This window comes from Periplaneta americana, chromosome 12 (assembly GCF_040183065.1).
Source record: "Periplaneta americana isolate PAMFEO1 chromosome 12, P.americana_PAMFEO1_priV1, whole genome shotgun sequence".
Classification (NCBI taxonomy): domain Eukaryota; kingdom Metazoa; phylum Arthropoda; class Insecta; order Blattodea; family Blattidae; genus Periplaneta; species Periplaneta americana.
This window is the reverse complement of record NC_091128.1, coordinates 87,160,530-87,186,334: the sequence shown is the minus strand read 5'-3', so window position 1 is coordinate 87,186,334 and position 25,805 is coordinate 87,160,530. Positions and strand designations below refer to the sequence as shown.

General features: G+C 36.1%; 1 protein-coding gene across 4 annotated transcripts in view; it reads right to left on the bottom strand.

Moving 5' to 3' along the window:
• The window catches only part of LOC138710660 (protein arginine methyltransferase NDUFAF7, mitochondrial), a 39,496-nt gene extending 20,626 nt beyond the window's left edge, over positions 1-18,870 (bottom strand). For 2 of the 4 annotated variants that reach the window (XM_069841708.1, XM_069841707.1), the window contains exons 1-5: positions 18,686-18,870; positions 18,365-18,594; positions 9,058-9,168; positions 7,721-7,981; positions 1,618-1,734 (exon numbers count right to left, since the gene is read on the bottom strand). In XM_069841708.1, the coding sequence (XP_069697809.1) occupies positions 1,618-1,734; positions 7,721-7,981; positions 9,058-9,168; positions 18,365-18,594; positions 18,686-18,773 (807 nt within the window). In that variant the 5' untranslated portion in view covers positions 18,774-18,870. The remainder of the gene's footprint in view (positions 1-1,617; positions 1,735-7,720; positions 7,982-9,057; positions 9,169-18,364; positions 18,595-18,685) is intronic. The other 2 variants (XM_069841706.1, XM_069841705.1) reach the window with 2 other exon arrangements.
• Positions 18,871-25,805: the final 6,935 nt, after the last annotated feature.

Genomic DNA, 25,805 nt, shown 5'->3' with positions numbered 1-25,805 from the left:
TTTACATGCCAGCAAATCTACTGACATGAGTCTGTCGCATTTAAACACACTTAAATGCCATCGACCTCGGCTGGGATTGAACCCGCAACCTCGAGTATAGAAGGCCAGCACTATACTAACTACGCTACCGAGGGCGACTTCCTGGTCTAACTAATATCATTAGCATTCGGCTGTGGCTCAGTCATATTATAGTAAGCATTTGAAATTCTGTCATTTTTTATTTCATCACAGATCCCAGAACAGATACCTGTGACACTCAGAGCGGGGAAAGATGTATTCTACATAAAAACTTATGGGTTTATTTTAGACAAGAAATCGGAAATTACGACTTCGGATACCAACAGAAGTGAAGTTAGACGAACTTGGAATCTATTTCGGGATCATAAGACATGTGGTTTTTACTTATAAATTGAGAACAGAGTAAGTACAATCCCCACACTTTAAGTCGTCCTTGGTGGTCTTGTGGTTGATTACTATGCTTGTCACTGGAACCGTGGTTCGCAGGTTCAAACCCTGTTATGAAAGATCGATTTTTAAGGACGATAACTCTTAGCAGGGCTTCCTTCAGATGGGAAGTAAAGTTAGGAGGCCTGTGTCATAGATTCCTGTTCCTAAAATGACAAGACTATTTGCAAAATTTACTGTCCCACGTTAAAATTTGGGCTTAACAAAATGGATTCCATATGAGAGGCGTGGATTTGTTCACACTCTACTCGTAAAGCCTTTCTATAACATCTGTGAGATAAAAGTTGAGACAATGGAACCAAATTTGGCCTGCTTTTATGTATAATCCAGTAAACACATACAATAGCTTTGCTACTATTAAATATAGGGTAATAGGTTTTCCTTATTTCTCACTGATAAAGTAGAAAACGAAATAAAAATTATGCATTATATGATGATGATGATGATGATGATGATGATGATGATGATGATTTTTTTATCTGATTATAATTTTCAGAATGGCTCTAAGGTCTTTCCCAAGGGTAAAATATGGTTGGAATACAGTGCTAGCCAAAACATCTAATACCGAGATCAAGAAAGACTCTCTGTCTTCTATGCACCTTAATGGAATCCATGTCGTTTCATGGACTATGCACCACAGTGGAAATAATTTCACTATATTTAGCACATTTCAAATTGACAGATCAGGTCATGTACAAACGTACGAGTCACTGAACTGAAGCATTGGTAATTCCGACTGTCCCAGGTGACTTTAGTTGAGACAAATGGTCCAGGATTGGGGGTAGGCACACATGGCAAATGCAGTCCATTGCTTAACCTAGATCCGCAAGTTCGAAATGCACTGATTATAGAACTGTTTCACTCCAGTGTTTTTTTTATTAGTTACTTTACAATGCTTTATCAACTGTGATTATCTAGCATCTGAATGAAATGAAGGTGATAATGCCAGCAAAATGAGTCCGAGGTTGAATGCCCAACATTTGCTCTTAATAGGTTGCGGGAAAACCTTGGAAAAAACCTCAATCAGGTAACTTGTACCAATCAGGATTTGAAACTGGACCTGCTCGTTTCACAGTCAGGCAGGTTAACTGTTACTCCGCAGTGGTGGACCCTAAAGTGTTTACAATAACTTTAAAAAAGAAGTTAATATACCTTAATGAAAAGCTTAGATGCTGGTGTAGGAGCTCGCGATATAACAAATCTAAATTTTTCAGTATCAGCTGCCGGGTCTATGTCTATTAGAACTTCTCTCCATCCAGCTTCTGTTCTCTGGAAAGAAAAACACAACATTAAATCAGAGTTTTACATACAAAAGTTTCTCCCTAAATACATGTTGCAGAATACCAAAACGATAAAACTATCTACAAGAATCACTAAAAATATTCCAACTTCATAATGTTTAAGCTATTGGTTTCTGGCCATTTCCAATGACACAAAACAGAAAGAAGAATGTGATATAACAAAAATTTATTTTAACTTGTCATCAACTTGGTACAGATAGAAAAAAACCAATATTACTAATTATCTTGTACTCGTACTTCAGAAATGAAACGCTTCACACCAGCCTAGAAGACAGAAACTAAGCAACTATAGGTTAACAACTAGGAAAACTCCATTGTAGGAGGTTACTAAACCTTACAGCTGCACTGGAGGCACAGTCGGAGTTTCCCTCCATTAATCTGAACCATTGTCGCTACTGATTTTCAAGTCATCTAATGCATCACTGCTATCAGTTAAACATTCTCCTAACGAAATTATTCTGTCAGTTTCACTGTCTATTACATTAGCACTAGAAAAATATTGTTCTTTGTTATTTTTAACGTGTTTAACACATTTCTTCTGTTTGTCTTTTCCAAATTCTGCAAAAAGGCGGCAACACAATTGTTCCTTTACGATAAGTGGGGACCCAATTTCTGTTACAAAAATCCAATTGAAAAGACTGGAGACAATTGACTAAACATTTTAGTCTGTCCCTTTAAGTAAATTAAACCAATCAAAATAATAAATGCTTATTTTTAAAGCATGGTTGGATTTTGAAGATAAATAATGTTTATGTATGCGCTACTTGACCGACTGCGAGCAGTCAGACATAAACTTAACAAGTGATGATGTCTTGTTAACTCACTCTATTAATTATTATTATTTAGACGATTTCATACAACTACCAACTACCAACTTCTCTCTTCAAGAAAAAAAGTTTATCGCTGATCGATTTTCTACTTCAAAAATATATTTTCCCACATTACAGCAGTATAAAACAAACCTCAATTAAGTCGTCTTACATTTGTTATATTGCGGTGACTCAAACATCTTAAAAATCTAGAAACAATACATGTTTTTCTCCTTATTAGAATCTGACTACTACTTTTTGAATTATTATCACAGTCTACTATATACAGTCACGAAGCTTGAGTTTTGAGGGTGCTAGAAACAATAGACTGTGACGGTACTATTTTGCATTGCCTGTAATGAGGCGATATTAGCGATCCTAGTGGTGAGCAACTATCTAATGTTTGCATATTTACTACGTATTGAGCTTCGCGACTGTTTATTATTAAGTATAAAAGATGCGAAAATATTCCGCTTCATTGAAAGCTACTTAAGTAACACCTTCTCCCATTATTGGCTGACAATTAGGAAGAAGGAGCATCATCAACAATGACATGTTTTGTCGTCATGCAGTAATCTTTTCAAATTTATTTTTATATGAACAGTATTGTACTTACTGAACTTCTAAATTTAGGGGAAAAAAAACCAAGTGCGACCCTTCTCAAAAATTAATTCCCCTTCTACTTTCAGTGACTTTAGACCAATCAGCATTCTTCCTGCTCTCTCAAATGCTTTGGAATATATTGTTCACTAGCAAATAACAGATTATCTTAATTCTTATAATCTTATAAATCCCTCCCAAACAGGCTCCAGGTCAGGACACAGCACGACTACAAAATTACTGAAGATGTATGTGAAGCAATGGAGAATGGACAGGTGACAATATTAACATTAATTGATTTCAGCAAGGCATTTAATTCAGTTGACATTGATGTCCTTCTGGGCAAGTTACGTGTATTGTATTTCTCCGAGAGCAGTACCTCTTGGATGAAATATCTTTGTGATCGCTTACAAAATGTTTCTCTTAATAATCAGTTTTCATCATGGCACATTGTGGAGACTGGAATGTCCCAGGGTTCTGTTTTAGGGCCTGTTCTATTTTCATATTTTCAATATATATATGTAGGCCTAAACAATGTCCCAGAGACAATACGACACTGTCAATAACATCTTTATGCAGACGATCTACAACTGTATATCCACACCAGTCCCGAATCAGTGAATGAGTTTAACTAAATTAAATTCGGATTTGAGATCTCTAACCCCCTTGTCATAGAAATTTGGATTGATTCTAAACTCAGAAAAATCACAGACTATATTGCTAGGGAATCAGAAACTTCTATCTAAATTAAAAAACCTACTCCTCCAGCCGTAGTTGTAAATAATACTGAAATCCCGTTTAGTGCAAGTGCAAAAGATCTGGGTATTCATATCGATCACTTAAACTGGTCCACACAAACTAAACATGTAAAAAAAGTATTTTCTATACTGCATTGACTTTGACGAATAAAAAATTTTATTCCTTTTAAATTAAAACAAATCTTAATCCAGACCCTTATCATGCCACATCTTTCTTTCAGTGAATTGTCCTCGCTTCGACTGGCTGACAGGCGCAGTTTGCATTACCTTTCTCTTCACTATCAGATTTTGCATACATCAACTCCCAAATACCTTGAATCACGATTTCATAATCTATCCACATATCATAATCTGTATACCGGGTCACAACAAGACACTCTGTTGTCAGTCCCTCTACACAGAACTTTTACAACAGACATCCGTTCTTGGAAATTCATTATCTGCAGATGTTAGGGGCTGCCAGACCTTAAACCAAGTCCAAAGTGAAACATTTTATCTTACATTGCATAGTGTCCCAGGATATATATTATACTTCACAACTGTAACTAGTTGTTAAGTAATCATGTAATTTAATTTGCCATCTAGTTTAAGTATTTAAGTTCGATAATCTTCTGACTCATACATATTTTTCTGTTTCAATTTTGTATTAGGTATACCTATAATTTTATTTTATATTAACGTTATATTATCATGTATTTTCTTTTTATCCTCTGGTTGAGTGGAAGAGAAGGCTTCATGGTCTTAACTCTGCCAGAATAAATAAAGCATTACTACCATTATTATTATTATTATTATTATTATTTTTATTATTATTAAAATGGAAAGATTACTCGATATGATTAACAATTACAGAACTAACTGGATACAACATGTAGACCGTATGTCTGAAACACGCATAACAAAAGCTGCTCTACAGATATGCCTAGAGGAAGAAGATCGCTGGGAAGACCTAGAAAGAGACAGCGAGATCAGTTGTGAGGAGACATAACAGGCCATTCGAGAGGCCTAATACTTGTTTGAAGATGATGATGATGACTAATGAAGGTGAAATGAATCCAAAGTCCAATGACAAAAGTTACCCAGTAACTCTGCTTCAAGTGGTTGAGGGAAAACCTCGGAAAAAAATCCTAACCAGGATTTGAACCAGGGCCCACTCATTTCACAATCAGGTAGGCTAACCATTACTCCACAGCGGTGGACGAAACACTGTTTAATTATGATGCTTTACTTTGTGATGCTTATGTTCTAAGCTGTTTGTTCCGCAGTAGTGGGATTGTAATAAGGAGATATGAGCCCTGGTGCACTTCCAGATTCCACATTCCCAGGAAACAATTATTGCCAGTCATAATTCTGTAGATCCACATCCTAGAATTCTGGACCGATCCAGGACAATTTACATCAACATGTGTAAGAGGAAGAACAATTTATTTGTATACATTTTAAGTCTGATTAGTGAAATATGTTACTAGTCAGCTATTTACGCAATGGAGGGGGAAAGAAACTGGCAACCCTACTCTATTATCTCCTGGCTTAGTTGCCTCATGAGTGGTACCTTATTGGCGTCACTTATGAGGTTCTAACCTGTCTTCAGACAATTCATTAAACAACAACAACTAGCAAACATCGACTGCAGTGCACATAGCTCGAACTTTAAAGGTGACTACTCTTTTTCTATCTATGTAGTCTTCACATATGCATTGTGCATGTGTTATTTTTTTATTAGCACATGCATGAAGTTCACTGTCCCAATTGCATCAGGTAATGTGTAGCGTTTTTGACATTCGCTTTTGCCTGCATGAATTGCAGCAGTATTCTTAGGAAATTGTATCCAATCAGATGCTGTTTCTTTATTTGCAGTCAGAACTTACCAAAATTCTTTGACACTGTACTTGAAAATATATCTACCAATTATCATTTGTGTGCACACCAGTGGAAGTATTATATGATATTCTTATTCTTATTGAATTTGGTATTCCCAAGAAACTAGTTCGATTAATTAAAATGTGTCTCAGTGAAACATACAGCAGAGTCCGTATAGGTCAGTTTCTATCTGATGCTTTTCCAATTCAGTGCGGGCTAAAGCAGGGAGATGCACTATCACCTTTACTTTTTAACTTCGCGCTTGAATATGCCATTAGGAAAGTTCAGGATAACAGGCAGGGTTTGGAATTGAACGGGTTACATCAGCTTCTTGTCTATGCGGATGACGTGAATATGTTAGGAGAAAATACACAAACGATTAGGGAAAACACGGAAATTTTACTTGAAGCAAGTAGAGCGATCGGTTTGGAAGTAAATCCCGAAAAGACAAAGTATATGATTATGTCTCGTGACCAGAATATTGTACGAAATGGAAATATAAAAATTGGAGATTTATCCTTCGAAGAGGTGGAAAAATTCAAATATCTTGGAGCAACAGTAACAAATATAAATGACACTCGGGAGGAAATTAAACGCAGAATAAATATGGGAAATGCGTGTTATTATTCGGTTGAGAAGCTCTTATCATCCAGTCTGCTGTCCAAAAATCTGAAAGTTAGAATTTATAAAACAGTTATATTACCGGTTGTTCTTTATGGTTGTGAAACTTGGACTCTCACTCTGAGAGAGGAACATAGGTTCAGGGTGTTTGAGAATAAGGTGCTTAGGAAAATATTTGGGGCTAAGCGGGATGAAGTTACAGGAGAATGGAGAAAGTTACACAACACAGAACTGCACGCATTGTATTCTTCACCTGACATAATTAGGAACATTAAATCCAGACGTTTGAGATGGGCAGGGCATGTAGCACGTATGGGCGAATCCAGAAATGCATATAGAGTGTTAGTTGGGAGACCGGAGGGAAAAAGACCTTTAGGGAGGCCGAGACGTAGATGGGAGGATAATATTAAAATGGATTTGAGGGAGGTGGGGTATGATGATAGAGACTGGATTAATCTTGCACAGGATAGGGACCGCTGGCGGGCTTATGTGAGGGCGGCAATGAACCTTCGGGTTCCTTAAAAGCCATTTGTAAGTAAGTAAGTAAGCACACCAGTGGAGTAACAGCACGTCTGACTGCAAAACCAGGTTCAAATCCCGGTCGGGGCAAGTTACCTGGTTGAAGTTTCTCACAGGGTTTTTTCCTCAACCCAATATGAGCAAATGCTGGGTAACTATCGGATTCATTTCACCAGCATTATTACCTGCATTTCATTGAGACACTAAATAACCTGAGATATTGATACAGCATCGTAAAATAGTCCACACAAAAAAATTATAATTCGCAATACCAAAATGAAACTCAGGTAACTTATTTGTCACAAAAATGTCTCATTCTTTCATCCCTACTGACGGTTCCAACTCTGGTTTCTGTTTCGTTGAAGAAGTGCCAATTAAGCCACTCTATACATGTTGTTTTCTAAATGCATACAGTCCCTTACAGTTTCGTAAGTCGAAGTCCCCACGTGTTTTACAAATCTTTCATCATCATTGAGAAAACAAACCCCATTACCATATGATTCTTTGATGTTGAGCCACCTACAAAGAAACTGTAAGCCATGCCTCGTAAATGGGAGCTGTTTCTCTGTTTTATTAATCCTGACACAGAAGCTGTGCCTCAGCACAGGAGCGGCTGAGATGCTAATAAACTTCAAGGTCGCATCGAGCTGGAGACAAACAACTTTATTAATCAGGAAGAGAGACGCAGTTCAGAAACAGTCATTTTTAGATATGGCTCTCTTTTATTAATACCACCCCAAGACTGTGAATTGAAGTTACGAGTTTATTAATAAGACATTCATATTACCTGAAATTTATGAATAGGCAGTGCGTCGAAAAACTCGTGTGCAAGGAAGCATGAAAACTGACGAGGTACATCTTGAATACTTTTGTACCAGAAGACAGGAATATTGGTGGCAGTGATCCCCATCTGGTAGTACTGTTGGTTTGATGTGGGCTGTGTATAAATCTTCACGCATAGGGCCTTAGCCTGTATTTGACTTAGATGTGGGCTCACCTCCACCAAATGTAGACTCACTTCATTATGAACACCAAATCGCTCGAACACCTGCACATCACCAGGAAATAAATAATACATATTGCATGAAATTCATATTTTGAATGGTAAATCTTTTATTGATAATTTCTTCTTGCATTTCTAAAACATTACGTTCTGTACTAATCACTATTTTTTTAAATCAAGAGTCAAATTCTCCAAACATTCTTATAAAGAGACAATCAACACAAGGAAAACACACCAGAATAAATATTACTTGTTTACAAGATAATAAATGAAAAGTATCTAATATAACAGCTCAGCCTGGATCATTTGACTGGAATTTACTTATGTCCTTTTGTACTCAACCACTCACATTAGCCATGTTAGATTTGTTTCTATGAATAGATACCTGGGTACAAGCAACCCCTTCAACATTTATTCTGCAAATTTAATTCCATTTGAGAAGATTGCTAGTGTTTGTACTTTTTTAAAGCCTAAAAATCCGGAGATTGCTTATGTGCAACCCACTTCTGAGGTTGGGGCACATGGAAGGCAGAGATACATTAATCCGATTATATGATAGGATGATCACATATAATTATGTAATGCCAAAAGAAATCTTAAATATAAACTAACTTAAATTTCAGATCATGGATTAACACAGTACCAATTCAATTTAAGGAAAAATTCCTATGCTCTAATCGGGAACAGAACCAACCTAGAACCTCATGAATTGTAGCCAGAAGCTCTGAACACTAAATCACGTGGCTGGTCATGTTTCTTATTTTAACATTCCAAATAAGTTTTCACATCCTTACAAGATGAATGGACAGCTAACTTCTTTAACTACTTGTATATCTGTAACGTAGATGTAACAGTGTGAGTAGTTTGATTGGAGGTGTCAACATGGGTCCATTAAAAGTTCCTTTTTAAACATGTCTTCGAATGAAAGTTGTTTTCCCATCCACCGCCATCTCCAAAACAAGCCATATTTCCATAGAAAGATCCAACATTTTTCTTTATGCAAGAAACTAGTGAGCACCAGTTTAGTTTGAATATTGCCATTTAAGTGCATGGTCTTTTAACTGACTATCTTTGTGTCTGTTTCCGTTGTTATCAATTAAGCATTATATTACAAATTTTACCCTCAAAACGTCTTGTGCCAGAGAACCACGACCTGGCCCCATTTCCACCAGCTGAAGTGGTATTGGCGAACCCATTTTCTGCCACTCACTGAAGCACCATATGGCGACCATCTGAAACAGAGAGTTCTATAAAATTAGAGCATAAATGAGATAATGACAATCTGTATACTTAGCACCAATACCAAACAAATATAATACCTTACTACCAGAATTTTTAAGCAATTTATTAATGGGTTGCAAAAGATAGAAAAAGAACAAAGCTGAAACTGAATTAAACTGTTTCAATAAAGAAACTGCAATAACACTAACAATTCCAATGTTATACCATGATTTATAATGTGAAAACATTTAATATCACTTGTATATGCATGTTAATTATATAAAAATGAGAGAGAAGGGGAGAGGGAGAGGGAAAGAGGAGAAAGGGAGAGAGTGGGGGTAAGAGGGATAGGGAGAGGGAGAGAGACAAACGTGTAAACACTAAATGAGGCAGTAGAGCAAGTGGACAGCTTCAAATACTTGCGGTTTACTATGAGCAGTAATATGAGCTGCTGCAAGGAAGTCAAAAGGAGTATAGCAATGGCCAAGGAAGCTTTTAATAGAAAAAGGTGCATCTTCTGCGGACCTCTGGGAAAAGAACTAAGGAAGAGACTAGTGAAGTGTTTTGTGAGGAGTGTGGTATCGTATGGGACAGAAACATGGACATTACGACGAAGTGAAGAGAAGCAACTAGAACCATTTCAAATGTGGATATGGAGAAGAATGGAGCATGTGAAATAGACAGAATAAGAAATGAAGCTGTGTTGGAAAGAGTGAGCGAAGAAAGAATGATGCTGAAACTGTTCAGGAAGAGAAAAAGGAATTGGTCAGGTCACTGGCTGAGAAGAAACTGCCTACTGAAGGATACACTGGAAGGAATAGTGAACGGGAGAAGAATTCGAAGCAGAAGAAGATATCAGATGATAGACGACATTATGATATATGGTTCATACGCGAAGACTAAGAGAACGGCAGAAAATAGGAAAGATTGGAGAATGTTGGGTTTGCAGTGAAAGGCCTGCCCTTAGGCAGAACACTATATATACAAAAGTGTAGTCATTTGTTTCAACATGAGTTTCCAGGTGAAAACGTTTGTAAAGCTGCATCTACACGGTTCAATTTTTCATGCACGTTCAATTAATATACATGAAGATTTTGTCTACATGGTATATGCAGTTTTGAACGTCATCTTCACTATATATATATATACTAGTGGCTTGTGCAGCAAATGCTGCAAACTAAGTTCAGTAGACGTTCAAATAAAAATTTTTCAGATTTATTTTCAATAAAGAATACCAGACTTTTGAAAGTTATTTGGTTCTATAATAATGAAACATACTCCCTCTGAATGGTTTTTTTTTGTGCCAAATACTTTTTCTTGAACCTATCCACCTTCAGTTTTTGAGTTTCAACACAGAAACGCAAGTAACAATATCGTGGGTTTTTCATGCCGGGGTACAGCAACAGCTATTTCAGGTCATTGTGGATTGTACGCGAAAGTTTAAAAAAAGTCAGATTTGCTATGCTTTCGAACAATAGACATAGCATCTTGGTATAGCTGCTGCATGTAGAGCTTGAAATGTAGAGGGTAAAATCATTTTATCCTGCTAAGAGATCTAGCTGAAATGATTGGGAACTACAAATTTTTGTAGATCTCTTATTTTATCAGTAAGTAATACTTTTTGGTCTTTCCTTAGGAAATGTAATTTTTGCGCTCTCTCGAGCCAATACTGAAGAGAATGACGCATATAAATATCTACACCACACCGCTGTTAAGTATATGAAAAAGACCCAACCCCATTTGATTAATAACTATAAAAATATTTGATTTTTAATAACAATATTATCTTATGTAAGTTTTGTGTGTGTGTATATATATATATATATATATATATATATATATATATATATATATACACATACACATACATACACACACAATAGCCGCCACTCAGTAAATTATAGAAATGAAGATCTAATTTATGATATTCTCTACATCTACTTAGGCCTATATAACACCAAAACGTTTCATTTTCATGTCATCAATATAGCATTAATATGTATAATTAATGAAAAATAGTCACATCATGGCATTAATTATAATAATATTTCATTTCTAATGGTAATAATGTCATCAAACTACCTCAAGTTTTGTAGATTTTAATATCCAATACACAGCTGTACTCAAAAAATTACACACCGCAGAATCCGACCTGTAAATTTATTTTTAGTAAGCCTTGAAGTTTTTAATAATCAATTAAATTTCAAATCTAAATATGTCAGCAATCCTGTAGATCATGGCCTTCTTCGTGTAGTGTGTTTTATGTTTTATTCTGAAATGCAATTAGTTCTCAAAACTGACGAAAGATGGATTTTGGAAAATAGAAAAATTATGAAGGAAAACTAATGCTTCAAAATGACGGGTCATTCATTAAAATCCGTTCAGCTGTTTTCCAGTAATTTCCATTACCAGTTCAAATTATAAATATATATATATATATATATATATATAAGAAGCCTCCAATTCCAAAACTGTCTACATCCATTCTTAACAATTTTCAGGAAACGCCAAAAACTGAAACTTTTTTCCTAATTGTTTGCAGTGTTCGTCATATTTGAAGCTTATTTATGGAAGGAAAGAGGGAATTTAGGCACAACATTCATTATAAAATTGCTAGAGACAGTTAGGTAGACAACGAAACCGCCATTATCTCAATTTTTTTAAAAATGGATTTAGACAGTTTTGGAATTGGAAGTTATTATGTTGTTTTATAATGCCAGGCGTTTGACAATAAAGCCATTTGACCTCTTGCACTCCAATATTTTTCAAAGATATTATCGTAGTCAGCCACTGAAGCACAGATTTTGAGGTGTTCCGGATCCATTTCTTGGTTTGAGTTGCACAATGGGCAAAGAATATATGAATTAGGCCTAATATTAAATATCAATATTGCATGCATTGCCTGAATGCTTAAAGTTGAAAGAAAAGTTGAACCATTTAGACCAGCAGTGACCAAAACTCGAGCTGCAGTGATTACATGCGACAGACAGCCTATGAAGTAAGGAGATGGAGGAAAGGTACTTGGCATGAAAACTACAACCAGTGGTGGTTCCTGTACTAACATCTTGATCAATCTTGCGGATAAAAATCTCAAGCTTTGCTGTATCAGTAATGTCACTGCTGTCGTCAAGAGCCAGTGAATAATATAAGATTTTTCTTGCTTCTTTTTTTAACCTTCCTCTTGAATATTATCAGGAATTTTCTAAATTCTCCTCTCAATACTTGGTCGAGAAATTAGTAGTTTTTCAAAATTAAAAACTTCTCATGGACAAGTTATTTATGCTATTTTAATCATTACTCTTTTGAGAAATTCTGCTTTATTAAAGGCTTTAGAGCATGAGATATTTAAAACCCCATTAGGTAGCTGACTTCCTTACATTTATTTATGTCATCTTTCTCTTCCTGGCTATGATTTAAGACATGTCAATTCTTGGCATTTAACAGTTCATTGGCACATAATACTGAATCAGTTTTTCTACAATATTATTATTAAATGAATAACTAACAAATATTTACCCTCATCTAAAGATTAAGAAGATTAAAATTGAGATAAAACCTAATAATTTTATTCTTCTAGGGAGAAGATCTAAAAATATCAATATTCATGCAAGCACAGAAGAATTATAGAAACACATACTTATTGTAATAATAATAATAATAATAATAATAATAATAATAATAATAATAGTACATTATTCAGCGTGGCAATTAATGTTTCTATACACTCCTAATTGAACCATTGAGCAAAGTAAACATATTAAATTTTGTCCGACAGAACAACAAAAAAGTTCTCCTCATTCTTTACCAAACCACCTCTTAAAGCTTCTAGAGACAGAGTTTGTAGAGCGACATGATACCACCACTGCTTGCCTTTAGTACATGAATGAAATACACAGCAATGTACAGGAATCTCCTTGTACTAGTTTATGTGTCTGTGATTACATGATGTAATCACGACATCTGCTTTGGTCACTGCTGATGTAGATGCACCTTAACAGAACTACAATCCATAGATTAATGGAAAAATTAGAAGAAACAGGTTCTGTACTGAATAAAAGAATACATGTTAGGCCTCGCATTCTTACTGAAGAAAAATTAGATGAAATAGGTGCCAGACCTGAACAATATCCGCGAAAATCTTTAAAACACTACCATATCTCTGGAAACCAGGACTCCAAATCGTCAGCAGCGAGAGTCACCACAAAACTTCACTTACATCTACACAAAACACAAGTGATCCATTTATTAGCAAATAAATCTTCAACATGTGAATGGAAATTTATACCAGAGATTGCAATTGTGCATCGCACATTTTGGAGAGTATTCCCAGCATCTAATAAATGGACACAAGTAAATAAATTAAGTACGTAATTAAGTCTGTTTTATCTTTGCCATAAGTTAGTTATGGGACCGATTTAACAATGGGAAAGTGATAACTTCGGTCAAGGCAGCTCATATTTGTTTGTCATTTCGCGACATTACAGATTTACTGTATTATGCAAAAAATATAAAAGTATATCATATTTACATTATGGTTTATAAAACTTTTCAAATGCAATAGATTAAGTTTCAACACTGCTTATCCAAAGTCAATAAAATTCATATAAAGGAGAAATCATATGTGCATTAAACTGAGCATTACTTAAAATTTTGGGGAGAAAATACTATAGGCCTATGTGAATAGAATAGTGACAGCATTAATTTCAAATAAAGGGATTATTTTCTCTTCCTGTTTAATTTGCCACACTTCTAAGATCCACTATGACATTTCTTAGACAATATACAATAACAAACTGAAGAAATCTAAGCTATATTTGTCACATTTCATTTATAATAAAGCAGAAGACGCTTAGACATATTATACGGGAATATACTCATTGAATGAAACAAAATTGGGAACAAATGCATTATAGGACCCACTCTAAATATGTTGTTGTTTTCTAATGCCAGGCATTTGACAATAAAGTCATTTGACCTCTTGCACTCCAATATTTTTCGAAGATATTATCATGGTCAGCCAATGAAGCACAGATTTTGAGGTGTTCCGAATCCATTGCTTGGTTTGAGTTGCACAATGGGCAGTTATGAGACTAAATATGCAATGCCAACTAAACATAAAAATATGCAAAGCCGATAAAAAAGGTCAACAGAAGTAGCGTTTCGAACAATTAAATTATCGATATAAACCGGTATTGTTTTCATTATGTTGCCAATCAATATTATTGTAAATTAGTTTGATCATAATCAAGGCGGCAATTTCGAATGCTAATCTTATAGTTAAATATCAAAAAGAAGTGGATCAAATTCTCCCTCTTGATTTAAAATGTAGGCCTAGAAATGGAAAGTATGGAATTATAAATATAAACTTTTTAGGTTGCTTTATCCACGAATACAGACATGTATACAACATGTTAAACTACTAGCACACACGACCTACAAGAAACTGACATGTGATCCCACTAACAGGATCATAAGAAGAACCACCACACTGCTGAAATCTTCCTCGCTGCCTGCCGAGGCTATAAAAGTTTTACTACCACACTCGGCCCCATCACCTCGGATTTACGGGCTCCCCAAGATCCACAAACAAGGACTACCATTACGACACTGTTAGCACCATCGGGTCGCCCACATACCACCTGGCCAAGCATCTAACCAACATGCTCCAACCCCTGATTGGAACGTGTGAACATCATGTGAAAAACTCTACAGAATTTGTTAGAATTCTGGAGAACATCAGAGTGGTCCCATCAGATCTAGTAGTGAGCTTCGATGTAATTTCACTCTTCACAAAGGTTCCGATAAAAGAGGCTCTAGAACTGGTAGCGGAACAATTCCTGGATGATATTCTATAACTCTTCCGACTGGCCTTGACTACAACTTACTTCACGTACAACAGTGAGTTCTACGAACAAACCGACGGCGTGGCAATGGGCTCCCCGCTGTCACCTGCTATTGCTAACTTTTACATGCAGCACTTCGAACACCAGGCCCCAGACTCAGCCACACACAAGTCGAGCCACTTCTTCCGCTACGTAGACGACACCTTCGTGGTCTGGCCGCATGGACAAGACAAGCTACAAAAGTTTCTACAACACCTCAACAGCATCCACGCGAATATCCAGTTCACCATGGAGGTGGAGTCAGAGGGCTCACTGCCGTTCCTGGATATCCACATACACAGGAAAGCAGATGGTACTCTCGGACATGGCGTATATAGAAAGCCGACGCACACAGATCTGTACCTGAATGCACTCAGCCTCCACCACCCTTCGCAGAAGAAGTCCGTCCTGACTAGTCTACTACATCGCGCCATAGTCATATCTGATATCAACAACTTGCCTGCAGAAATGGACCATCTTCGTAGAACACTACAACAAAACAACTACAGCCGGAGAGATATCAACAAAGCCCTTAAACAAGCTACCACGAGAAGTAACACAATAGACTTAGACAACAAGCAAGAACCGACAAAGAAAGCTTTCATTCCATTCTGCGGGAGCATGTCACACAAAATAAGCAGAATCCTCCAGAAGGTAAATATCAAAACCATCCATAAACCACAGAGCAAAATCCGGAGTCATCTACGTCAGGTTAAAGACAGTCAGGGTCTAAGGACACCAGGGATTTACAAGATTCCATGTGAGTGCGGCGAAGTATACATAGGGCAGACTGGCCGCACAATAGAAGACAGAATCAAAGAACATAAGAGGAACCTGAGGCTCTATTACCCGGAAAAATCTGCAGTGGCGCAACACAGCATAGAAAAGGATCATAAAATACTATTTGATCACACCAAGGTCATCAACAAATCAAGCCACTACTGGGAACGTACCATCAAGGAGGCCATAGCGATTAAGCTGGAGAAAAATAACTTTCACAGGGACGGTGGACTGCAGCTCAGTCAGGCATGGACACCGGCCTTGGACCAACTTAGGCCCTCTTACAATCAAGGTCATGAAGATCACGGACCAAGGACGGCAACCGATTCCAACCGGCGGAACAGGGCTCGCCGCCTGCCAAACTTCACACAGGAATCCCGGGAGGGGCGGAGCTTACGAGGAATGACAATTCCCGGCCCCGGATTGGCCGATCCGCCAACCAATCCCGTTTCACCTGAGACAGCCTAACATCTATATTACCTTTCGACTTTCTGTTCGGACATCACTTCCTTGAAAATGGCTGCAGAGATAGCAGTCGAAAGCTTGGAGCATTCCAAAATCTTAACTCGGCTGATATCCCGCGAAAACATATTAGCGAATGCAATTGTAGTTTACTTAGTGAAACATGTAATTCTGGGATGAAATTAAAAACATGTAAAGGTAAACGAGATGAACTCATGTGGAGATGTAATTAAAAAAAAAATCAAGGAATTAAATGATAAACACAGGAACGCTGTATCGTAGCACTTTGTGAAATCACTCAGATAATGGAGAAAATAAAACGGAACATCTCAAGTGAGCTCCATGATAAAATGCTAATTTTACACCAATTTTTTTATTTAATTTTTTGGTCCAGGGAAAATACTAGTAAAAATTTGTTTCTGTGAAAGATTAATATTTTCCCTGGACCAAAAATGCAGTATATATGGAGTAAAATTAGTATTTTATAATACATTATAAAGATGACTTCATATTAATATGAACTTAATTTCATTGTTGTATTAACACCAATGTTCTAGTGTTTGAAAGTTTGTTACTGTGTTTTAAGTTTAGCTTTGGTTTGTTTCTTTAACTTTATTTTGAATAAAATATAATCTTATACTTATAACAATCAATCTTCTTAATGTATCCAGCTGTTTGCTGACAACATAAAGTCCACTATAGCCCACTGTAGTCTATTCAGTTGTTGTTTTTCACGAGAAATGAGGGGTATTTTGATTGGTGTTCATTATAGATGCCTGTTGCTAGTAGCCAGAGTTGGGGTGTAGTCAATATATACTGCAGGGCTGTGTCTTCTGGAATTGGTACTGATGATTTTAATTTACTTCTTTTGTGGTTTATTGTTGGACAGTATAGAAGAATGTGTTTCAGATCTTCATCATGATTATTACACCACAGACAAGTAGAATTATCAGAAATTATATTGTATAACAAAGGTGACTAATATGAGCTTAATTTCAATGTTATTGGTTTTGTTAAATGATACATGTTTGTATTATGTTTTTAGTTTTGTTAAGATGTCATACTTGATATAATAATCAAAATATACAATAGAGTATATAAGCTTAATTGATATTATGGAATACTTGGGGTAGGTCCTATAATGCATCCGTTTCCAAAATTGAATAAAAATGCTGTAGTCTACACAAAGCAAAATAGGCTATTGGCTATTATGAGTGGTAATACCGATTTTGAAAATTGTTAAAGTTATAGAGATATGTAAAACGACACATAACTTAAGTGTAAAATGTTAGCTTCATAGCGTCACAGCATGACAAACACAGACACAAATATTCCCCTGACACATACTGCAGTTTTATGTTAAATATTCTTTCAAATGGACACAAACTTCAGGTCATTTCATAGAAGGGGAACTGTAACTGAACCATTTTTGTTACATGATAACCATGTAAAACAAAGGATCATATTCATCAAAAAGTTCATTAAAAAATTATCGAAGTTAAGAGTTGGAACAAACATTTAGGAGCTGGAATGAAAGAATTACTAGTTGCCTGACAATAAACATACCGTATCCAATTTGGAAATTAGGATATAATTTACACTTAAAACATTCAGAAACTAAATTAAAATATTGAGCCAGTCGGTTTCAAATTATTTTATTTAACCAGATCGGGGTCAAAACCCGGGACATGAACCTCATTTTGGGGTCTGTCCCCGAAAATCGGAGATGAACGTTCACCTTGTGTTAAAGGACTAAAATACTACACACTATTTACAAAACAGTGTCAGTGAGCTCTCTATATGAATTCAAGTATGATTTTTGACATAGTAGTTAACCTACTTCTATAAAAGTTCAACATCTATTCTCATAACCATCATCTTCCTGGTAAATTTTGGGGCTAATTAATTGACAAATAACTTATTGATAGTTTATCGGTACGGTATCGATCTATAACCTGTGTCAATCTCTCATTTAATTAATTTAGACCTTCAGATTGCACACACAACCCCCACCCCATTCGGTCAACGTTGTTAGTTTCGGCAAATGAAACAAGTTAGTTGGGTCTGAGCCTTAAGATTTTACCTCTCCAAATAGTTGGCCCAATTCTGGTGATGTTATAAAATCTCCCGTTTCTCCAATCATGTCTCGATGCATATAATATCCTGATAGAGGGTTTGTCAACACTTCCTTCATGTACTCTGCTACTGTAATAGGCCCAACAGCTTTGATTTTTGCCTGTAATTGTCGTGCCAAAGAAACTGATTCCTTGATCTTGTCCGGAGGGACACATGCAGTAATACAAGGCTGTTCTCCTGAAAACACGACAGAAGTAGGCTGTAAACACATATGTTGAGCTTGTAGGTTAGTAAATTTCCTAAATACATGATATTATTATTACTGTACCATTATTGATGAACTTGTATGCTGTCTTCTGTAAATTTAGGTATAAAATTGTGGATACACTTGGAAACCGCCTTAAAATTGAAAGCATTAGGAGAATTTCACAAATATGAAAACATTTCAATGTCTGTATTCGACCTTCAACCAACCACTTTCCTTGTACGAACTTCTTGTATACCGATTGGCTACTGCTAATCCAATCCAGACCTTTCTTTACAGAAAATAAATTTCTCTCTTTGAGATTTCACAAATTCACATTTCCCGTGTGAACATTCAGCATTACCTACATCAGGGACGATTATATTCAGGTATTCAATTAATATTTCATTATATCGCGCAATAGTCTTGAAAAGTTGCTGTTTTGTCATATATATCTACTTCATTCATGTTACAATTGATGCTTCTTAATTTCAAAGTTGTCTGGTCCATTATTATATGAGAGGTTATAATAATAGTGTTTACACTGTTGTCTATTAAATTACAAAATATGTTTGCCGCAAGTTAATTTCGCAACGATGTATATAATCTGAATGTTTATTTACCATCCATGATGTAATTTTTTTTATCTGAAAAAGAAAAGACACAATTTCACAACATACTACACTACCTTGGCCTATTGTCAATACATTCCGTTAATGATTTAAGACCGAGTACTATCAAGGGTACCAGGCTTTTTGTGCCATGCAATATCATTATGTATTTTTTTTTTTTTGTACTGGAAAATCTCAGCATCTACTGCTTCTGTGTTATTTTACGTATCGAATGTACATTAGCCATACTAATGGACGACTTTAGGGCAACTAATAGTAGCAACAGATATTGAGTTTTAGAAAGACTAATTGTTAATTAAAAATTCAAAGACTGTAATGTAATTTTGTGATTTCCATTCTTTACAGAAAATGAGGCACCAACTTGTACGTTTGTGGATGCTTAGACCGGCATCTTCATTTATCACTGGATTACAACACAACACATATTGCACGGAATCAAAACCAGAAACAAAATCTTGGAGAAAGCCCTGGGCCCAGAAAGAGGGCGAATGGTATAGCACTTTCCAAATGTTCGCACCAGAAAAGGGCATTAGTCCTGATATGGTCAGAATATTACAAAGTAAAATAGATCTGAGGCCAAAAGCATTACGTCGTTGGTGGGGGCGATTGCAGAAAGAAAAAGAAATTTTTGATATGAGATACATACCGGAGCGCCATGAGACACTTGGTAGTGATCTGGCTGCTGCACACTTCCTAGTGCATCGTGGTGCAGTAGTAAAGTTCGTAGGCTTCTCTGAATGGATAAAGCGTGAAGGAGATAATTATAATCTCCCAAACAACTATGATCCTTCTTACCTCATTGAAGCAATTGATGCATCTCAAATGAAACTGTATTATGAAGGTTTTCGCAACATGACTAATTTAACAAGGTTGCAGTGGTTGAGTTTCGCAAACAGCAGTGAAATTGATGACTGGTGTTTAGACAAAATCAGTGGGGAATATCAATCAACTCTGGAATATCTGGACATAAGCAACTGTTCACAAGTCACATATCGTGGGATTGGTGCACTGTATCGCATGAACAAACTTCGTACGCTTAAAGTGCATAATATTGCAGGAAGTGAAATGTTTCAACTTGCTTGTTTGATGCTGGAGGACATTTTACCACAATTGAAAATTGAAGGTGTAAAGTACTTAGATGTAAATAAGACAACCATTTAAGTTTACTGGACTTGTACTCCTACAGTAACTGCTTTCCTAAAATTAGCCTATGTTTCCTAGTGATTACAAATAAATGCACTAAATAGATAAATGGATTTATATCATTGTACATACTTATGTCTCTTCCTTTAGTTACTTATGGCTTTTAAGGAACCCGAAGGTTCATTGCCGCCCTCACATATGCCTGCCATAGGTCCCTATCCTGAGCAAGATTAATCCAGTCCCTACCATCATATCCCACCTCCCTCAAATCCATTTTAATATTATCCTCCCATCTGTCTTGGCCTCCCCAACGGTCTCATTCCCTCTGGCCTCTAACTAACACTCTATATGCATTTCTGGATTTGCCCATACGAGCTACATGCCCTGCCCATCTCAAACGTCTGGATTTAATGTTCCTAATAATGTCAGGTGAAGAATACAATGCGTGCAGTTCTGCGTTGTGTAACTTTCTCCATTCTCCTGTAACTTCATCCCTCGTAGCTCCAAATATTTTCCTAAGAACCTTCTTCTCAAACACCCTTAATCTCTGTTCCTCAAAGTGAGAGTCCAAGTTTCACATCCATACAGAACAACTGGTAATATAACTGTTCTATAAATTCTAACTTTCAGATTTTTGACAGCAGACTAGATGACAAAAGCTTCTCAACCGAATAATAACAGGCATTTCCCATATTTTATGTCTCTTCCTGCATGTTCAAAATTCTCAGAAGTGTTATATTATCATTTCATTTCCCAAATGACTTGAAACTGTACAAAAACTTACCAAGACATATTCAAACATTTTTAACCAGAACAGATCATATTTTCAGATAGTTGTATCTACATCGATTTAACTTTTCCAATAGTCCTGTTTGTCTATAGTGTAATAAGCAAATTAAAATCATTACTACCAGTCGCACAAGAGTCTTCTCTGTAACATCTATGCCTACTGACATCTTAACTCTCACCACTTGCAGCAGGCATCTATAATCAACACCAATCAAAGTACCTGTAATTTGTTAGAAGAAACTCTACTTGAAGGCTACAGTGGACTTTATGTTATCGACATCTTGCTAGATGCATTAAGAAGATTGATTTCTCATTCTATCATTACTTTGTTATACCTTTGTGTTGTCACTTATTCAGTGTTGATTGGTTTAGATATCAATGCCAATAAATCCGTACGATTATTTTTCTCGCGGTATATGGCATTCAAATCCTTCTAACCTATCTGATGATATTTTTTTTCCCCCTTTCTTAACTGTAAATGAGCACAAACACTACTTAGGTGTATATTTTTCTGACATTTTGTATATTCGATTCCCTAACTGTTTCAAATGTATATCATTTTACCTTTTAGGTGTATTTCCAAATTATATGTAATACGCTTTGTCAAATCGGGCAACCTTTACATAAGGGAATCTAAATTTATATTATATAGAATTTTTTGTCGTCTCCTGTTTCCCATTGGTCGTCATTATTAGTTTTAGATAATTATAAGTAATCTACGGCCCTTTGAGTATACTCTTGACCTTTAGAACGGCTGACCAATCATTTTTTTTCCATTGCCTTGTGTCTCTCTATCCCTCCTTTAACAAAAATCATCCTGGATATCTTCCAATCATTGTAACTTAGGTCTTCCGAATCTCCTTTCACCACCTGGTTTTGCATCTACTGTAATCAGTGACAAAGCTAAGGTGTAAATACTGAGTAGGCTGAATAAAATCTGCTTGCGTTGTATCTTTTTATACAGCAGATGTTTATCGGGTTTTCTATTAGAATTTTTTGTGACACAGACCCCACAAGAAGATGATGACCACTCATTTTCACCTCCAAACAGAAGACAGATAAAACAATGTAACTTATTTGTCTCAAAGCACCCTGTTAGCCAAGGATATTTCTTATACCATGAAAATTGAAAATTTCTATTTTGTCTTCTCCATTTGCTATTTTAATGTGTAAATGTGGTGTGATCTCCAATCTTCGTAAGCACATTTTATTTCATATGTCCAACTGAAAACGATTTCTCTTTTAATTCTACAAATAATGACCTCAATGTTCTCTCATGATCTGTCACACACATATGCATGCACTTTTGATTAAACTAAACTCAACAATGCAGTGCTTTCAGAGAACACCAATATAGCGTGATGTAAGACTAGCCTCGTCCCATACGAATTGATAACTCCTCAAGCTTGCAAGTAAAGGTCGTAGCCATACCTTTAGGGACTTTTGCCTTGAGCTTCGCTGCTCCCACTGCTCTCTCCATACTGGAATGACTGCCAATATGGAAGAATCAGAGTGCAACCAAGTATTATGATACATCGTTATTACAAACTTATAGACCTATTATTACTAGGAATAATAACTCAAATTTTTTGGGTAGGCTAAGTCTCAACAGTCTCTTACGAGCTTCGCCACTGATTGTATATCATTTTGAGTACTCTGTACTGTCCATGATTATGTGACTCAACCACTCAAATATTCAGATTATACTATCAGTAGCAATGTTACTGAGTGTTAGTGTATCAATTTTCCATGCTAGAGAATTGAATTCAATTCCCAGTGAGTCAATGTGGGATTTCTAATAATCCTGATACAGGTTCATAGAGTATGGTACTCATCACATTTCCCTTGCTTTCTCACCATTATGTACTGATACTGTGATGTACTCGAAAATCTTAATGATCAGCAATAGATGCAACAATTACCCCTTCAAGAAAGGTACTTTTGGACATGAAAATGGACCAAGTATAATACTAGTAATAAAAAAATAAATAATAATAGATTCATGGCCAATTTACATGATTAATACTTTTCATATTTTATATAACTTTTGACAAAATATATATTTTTTTAACTCCCATCTGCTCCCCAACTCCCTCAGCTAATGGGAACTGGTCACTCACCTTTCCGGTGCATAGATATATTCCCTAACTTTCCTTCCACGCTTATCTGCTTGCCCGTCCACCTGCCGACCCGTCCAGTTGACTATCTGCCATCGAGGTAAGTGAAGGGGGAATGTTGTTTAGTTAAAACAACTCATTTTGACTCTATCATTCCATGTGCCTAGAGATGTCAGAAGCTGCATCTTTCTTCCCAACCATAATAATAAGAGGCGAATGGGAAGTATAAATAATCTGCCGATTTTACCTACAGGAAAGAACTGTAGTTCATCTCATATGAGGCTCAGTAGGCCTTACAATTAGAGCAGCCAATTTTTACGATCCCAGTACTAACTTAAGAATTAAATAATCAATTAAAAAGAATTCTCATACAACCATTGGTGCTGCCACATTTTCACTATTGCGACATCCTACTAACAGATTTAAATTCTAACTTAGCCCGAAGATTGCAGTGCGTTCATAATGTCTGCATACGTTTCATCTGCAACATCCGCAAATACGACCACATTAACCTTCCCTTGAAACGCTCCAATGGGTAAGATTACAGGACCGAAGATATGTCCATTCACTAATTTTCCTATATCACATCATCAATACTTCTTCGCCTATCTCTCGGTGTGTTTTAATTTCTTGTCCTCTTATCACAGCCTGGGTACTCGTTCAAAAAATGATCCTTTTTATTATCTATGCCTTGCCATAAAATAGCTCACTATTCTTCCTCTTTCACAGCATCAGCAATTCATTTCTGGAACTCCCTACCCAGCTCCCTCAGGAACTGTCGAACAATATTGCAATTTAAAAGTAAATTGTTTAAACATGTAACCAGTATTCATGATTAATTCTCCTTGGCGTGCGTGCGTGTGTGTATATATATGTATGTAATTTTCCTCAGTGTTCTTTAATTCTAATTTATTTCAATCGGTTATTCTTGTAATTTGTAATATTGGTTCACTTACCGCTTGCATATTCATTGAATGTAACTTCTAGCCTTATATTATTTTGTAATTATTATTTAGTATGTTTGCATTAATTTACTCAACTTGTGCTTGTATGACTATATAAATTTATTAGTGTTCTTTAAATATTAGTGAAATTGTATCAGCTTCTTTTTTCTTCTGGCTAAGTGGAAGAGAAGGCCTGATGGCCTTAACTTCGCCAGAATATATTATTATTATTATTATTATTATTATTATTATTATTATTATTATTATTATTAACTTGACTGTCACATTCCCTATAGATGGAATCTAATCTTCCAAATGAAAATAGTTCAAATAACAAGTCATGTGTCTCAGTACTATCACAGCTCTTACAGAATAAGTTTATGTATTAAGTCTTCATAATACTGAGAAGGCACGATATATGGAATATAAATATATATGAACTCTGGATGAAGAAAGCATAGCTTTACTAAGCTGCATATCTTTCATGTAAGAATTACATAAAACCCTAGATCATACATACCCAAATTGCTCGGCCTTATAGACTTTGACGGTAACAACTTTTGTCAGGTTTACTATGCTGCCATCTAGTTGTTACATAAGGAGACATGTTGTAACTCCCATTTGAATTGCATTAGCAACTGTTCTGCCATCTCGTGTTAGTTTACAGCAAACGGGTGGCGATCCTGGTGGTTGTTCTCTTCAAAGTGCCACCTATTTTAACATAGGGATGAACAATCTATATGTGATCTGGGATAGAACTAAGTGTGAGTGTGATCACCTGTCGACAGGTGCGTAACTTTACTATGCTCCATAGACCTACGTGTGAGTGGTGTGAGAAATGAAACAAGGTTGTGTATGTAATCATCATTTATTGGGTGACAGATCATGGCACTCTACAGATTCAATGGAATCCTACATGGCAAGAACAGAGCAATGATGTGAGAAGTATGATATGTGGTGGCTGTATCGTAAGCTGTCCAAATTTCTTACAAAGATCATATTGATGCATGAACTGCCAAGTGTTGTAGGTGCTGTTGTCGAGGCAAGTCTCAAACCAAACAGGTCGCACAGGAAGTCAATGAAGGCAGCACTGTTGCTTCTGGATACGTTTATGTTGAAATATCTGGTGAGCATAATGGACATGTTGCGGGAATACAAGGAGAACCAGGGGAATACAAGGACAACAATGGGGAATACAAGTAGCACAAGGGGAATACACGGAGAACAAGGGAATACAAATAGAAAATAGGGACTGCAAAGAAAACAAGAGGAATACAAGGAGAAAGGGGGATGCAAGGTGAACAAGGGAACAAAGAAAAGAAGAAAATAGAAGGAGAACAAGGGGACAATAATACAAGGAGTAGCAGCATTAAGAGACTGCATTTTTATGTGACAGTAAATTCCCAAGTTATCCCCCCATACCTCATGAGGAGAAAGACGTAGTTCTACGTAAAAAAAAAAGACACCCTTCATATAAAATGAGTTTTTACATCTGCTTTTCTTCCTAATTAATTCATAGGGAATTTAACAGGTTACACTTAGTTTGGAATCTTAACTATTGGATATAATGAAAAATATA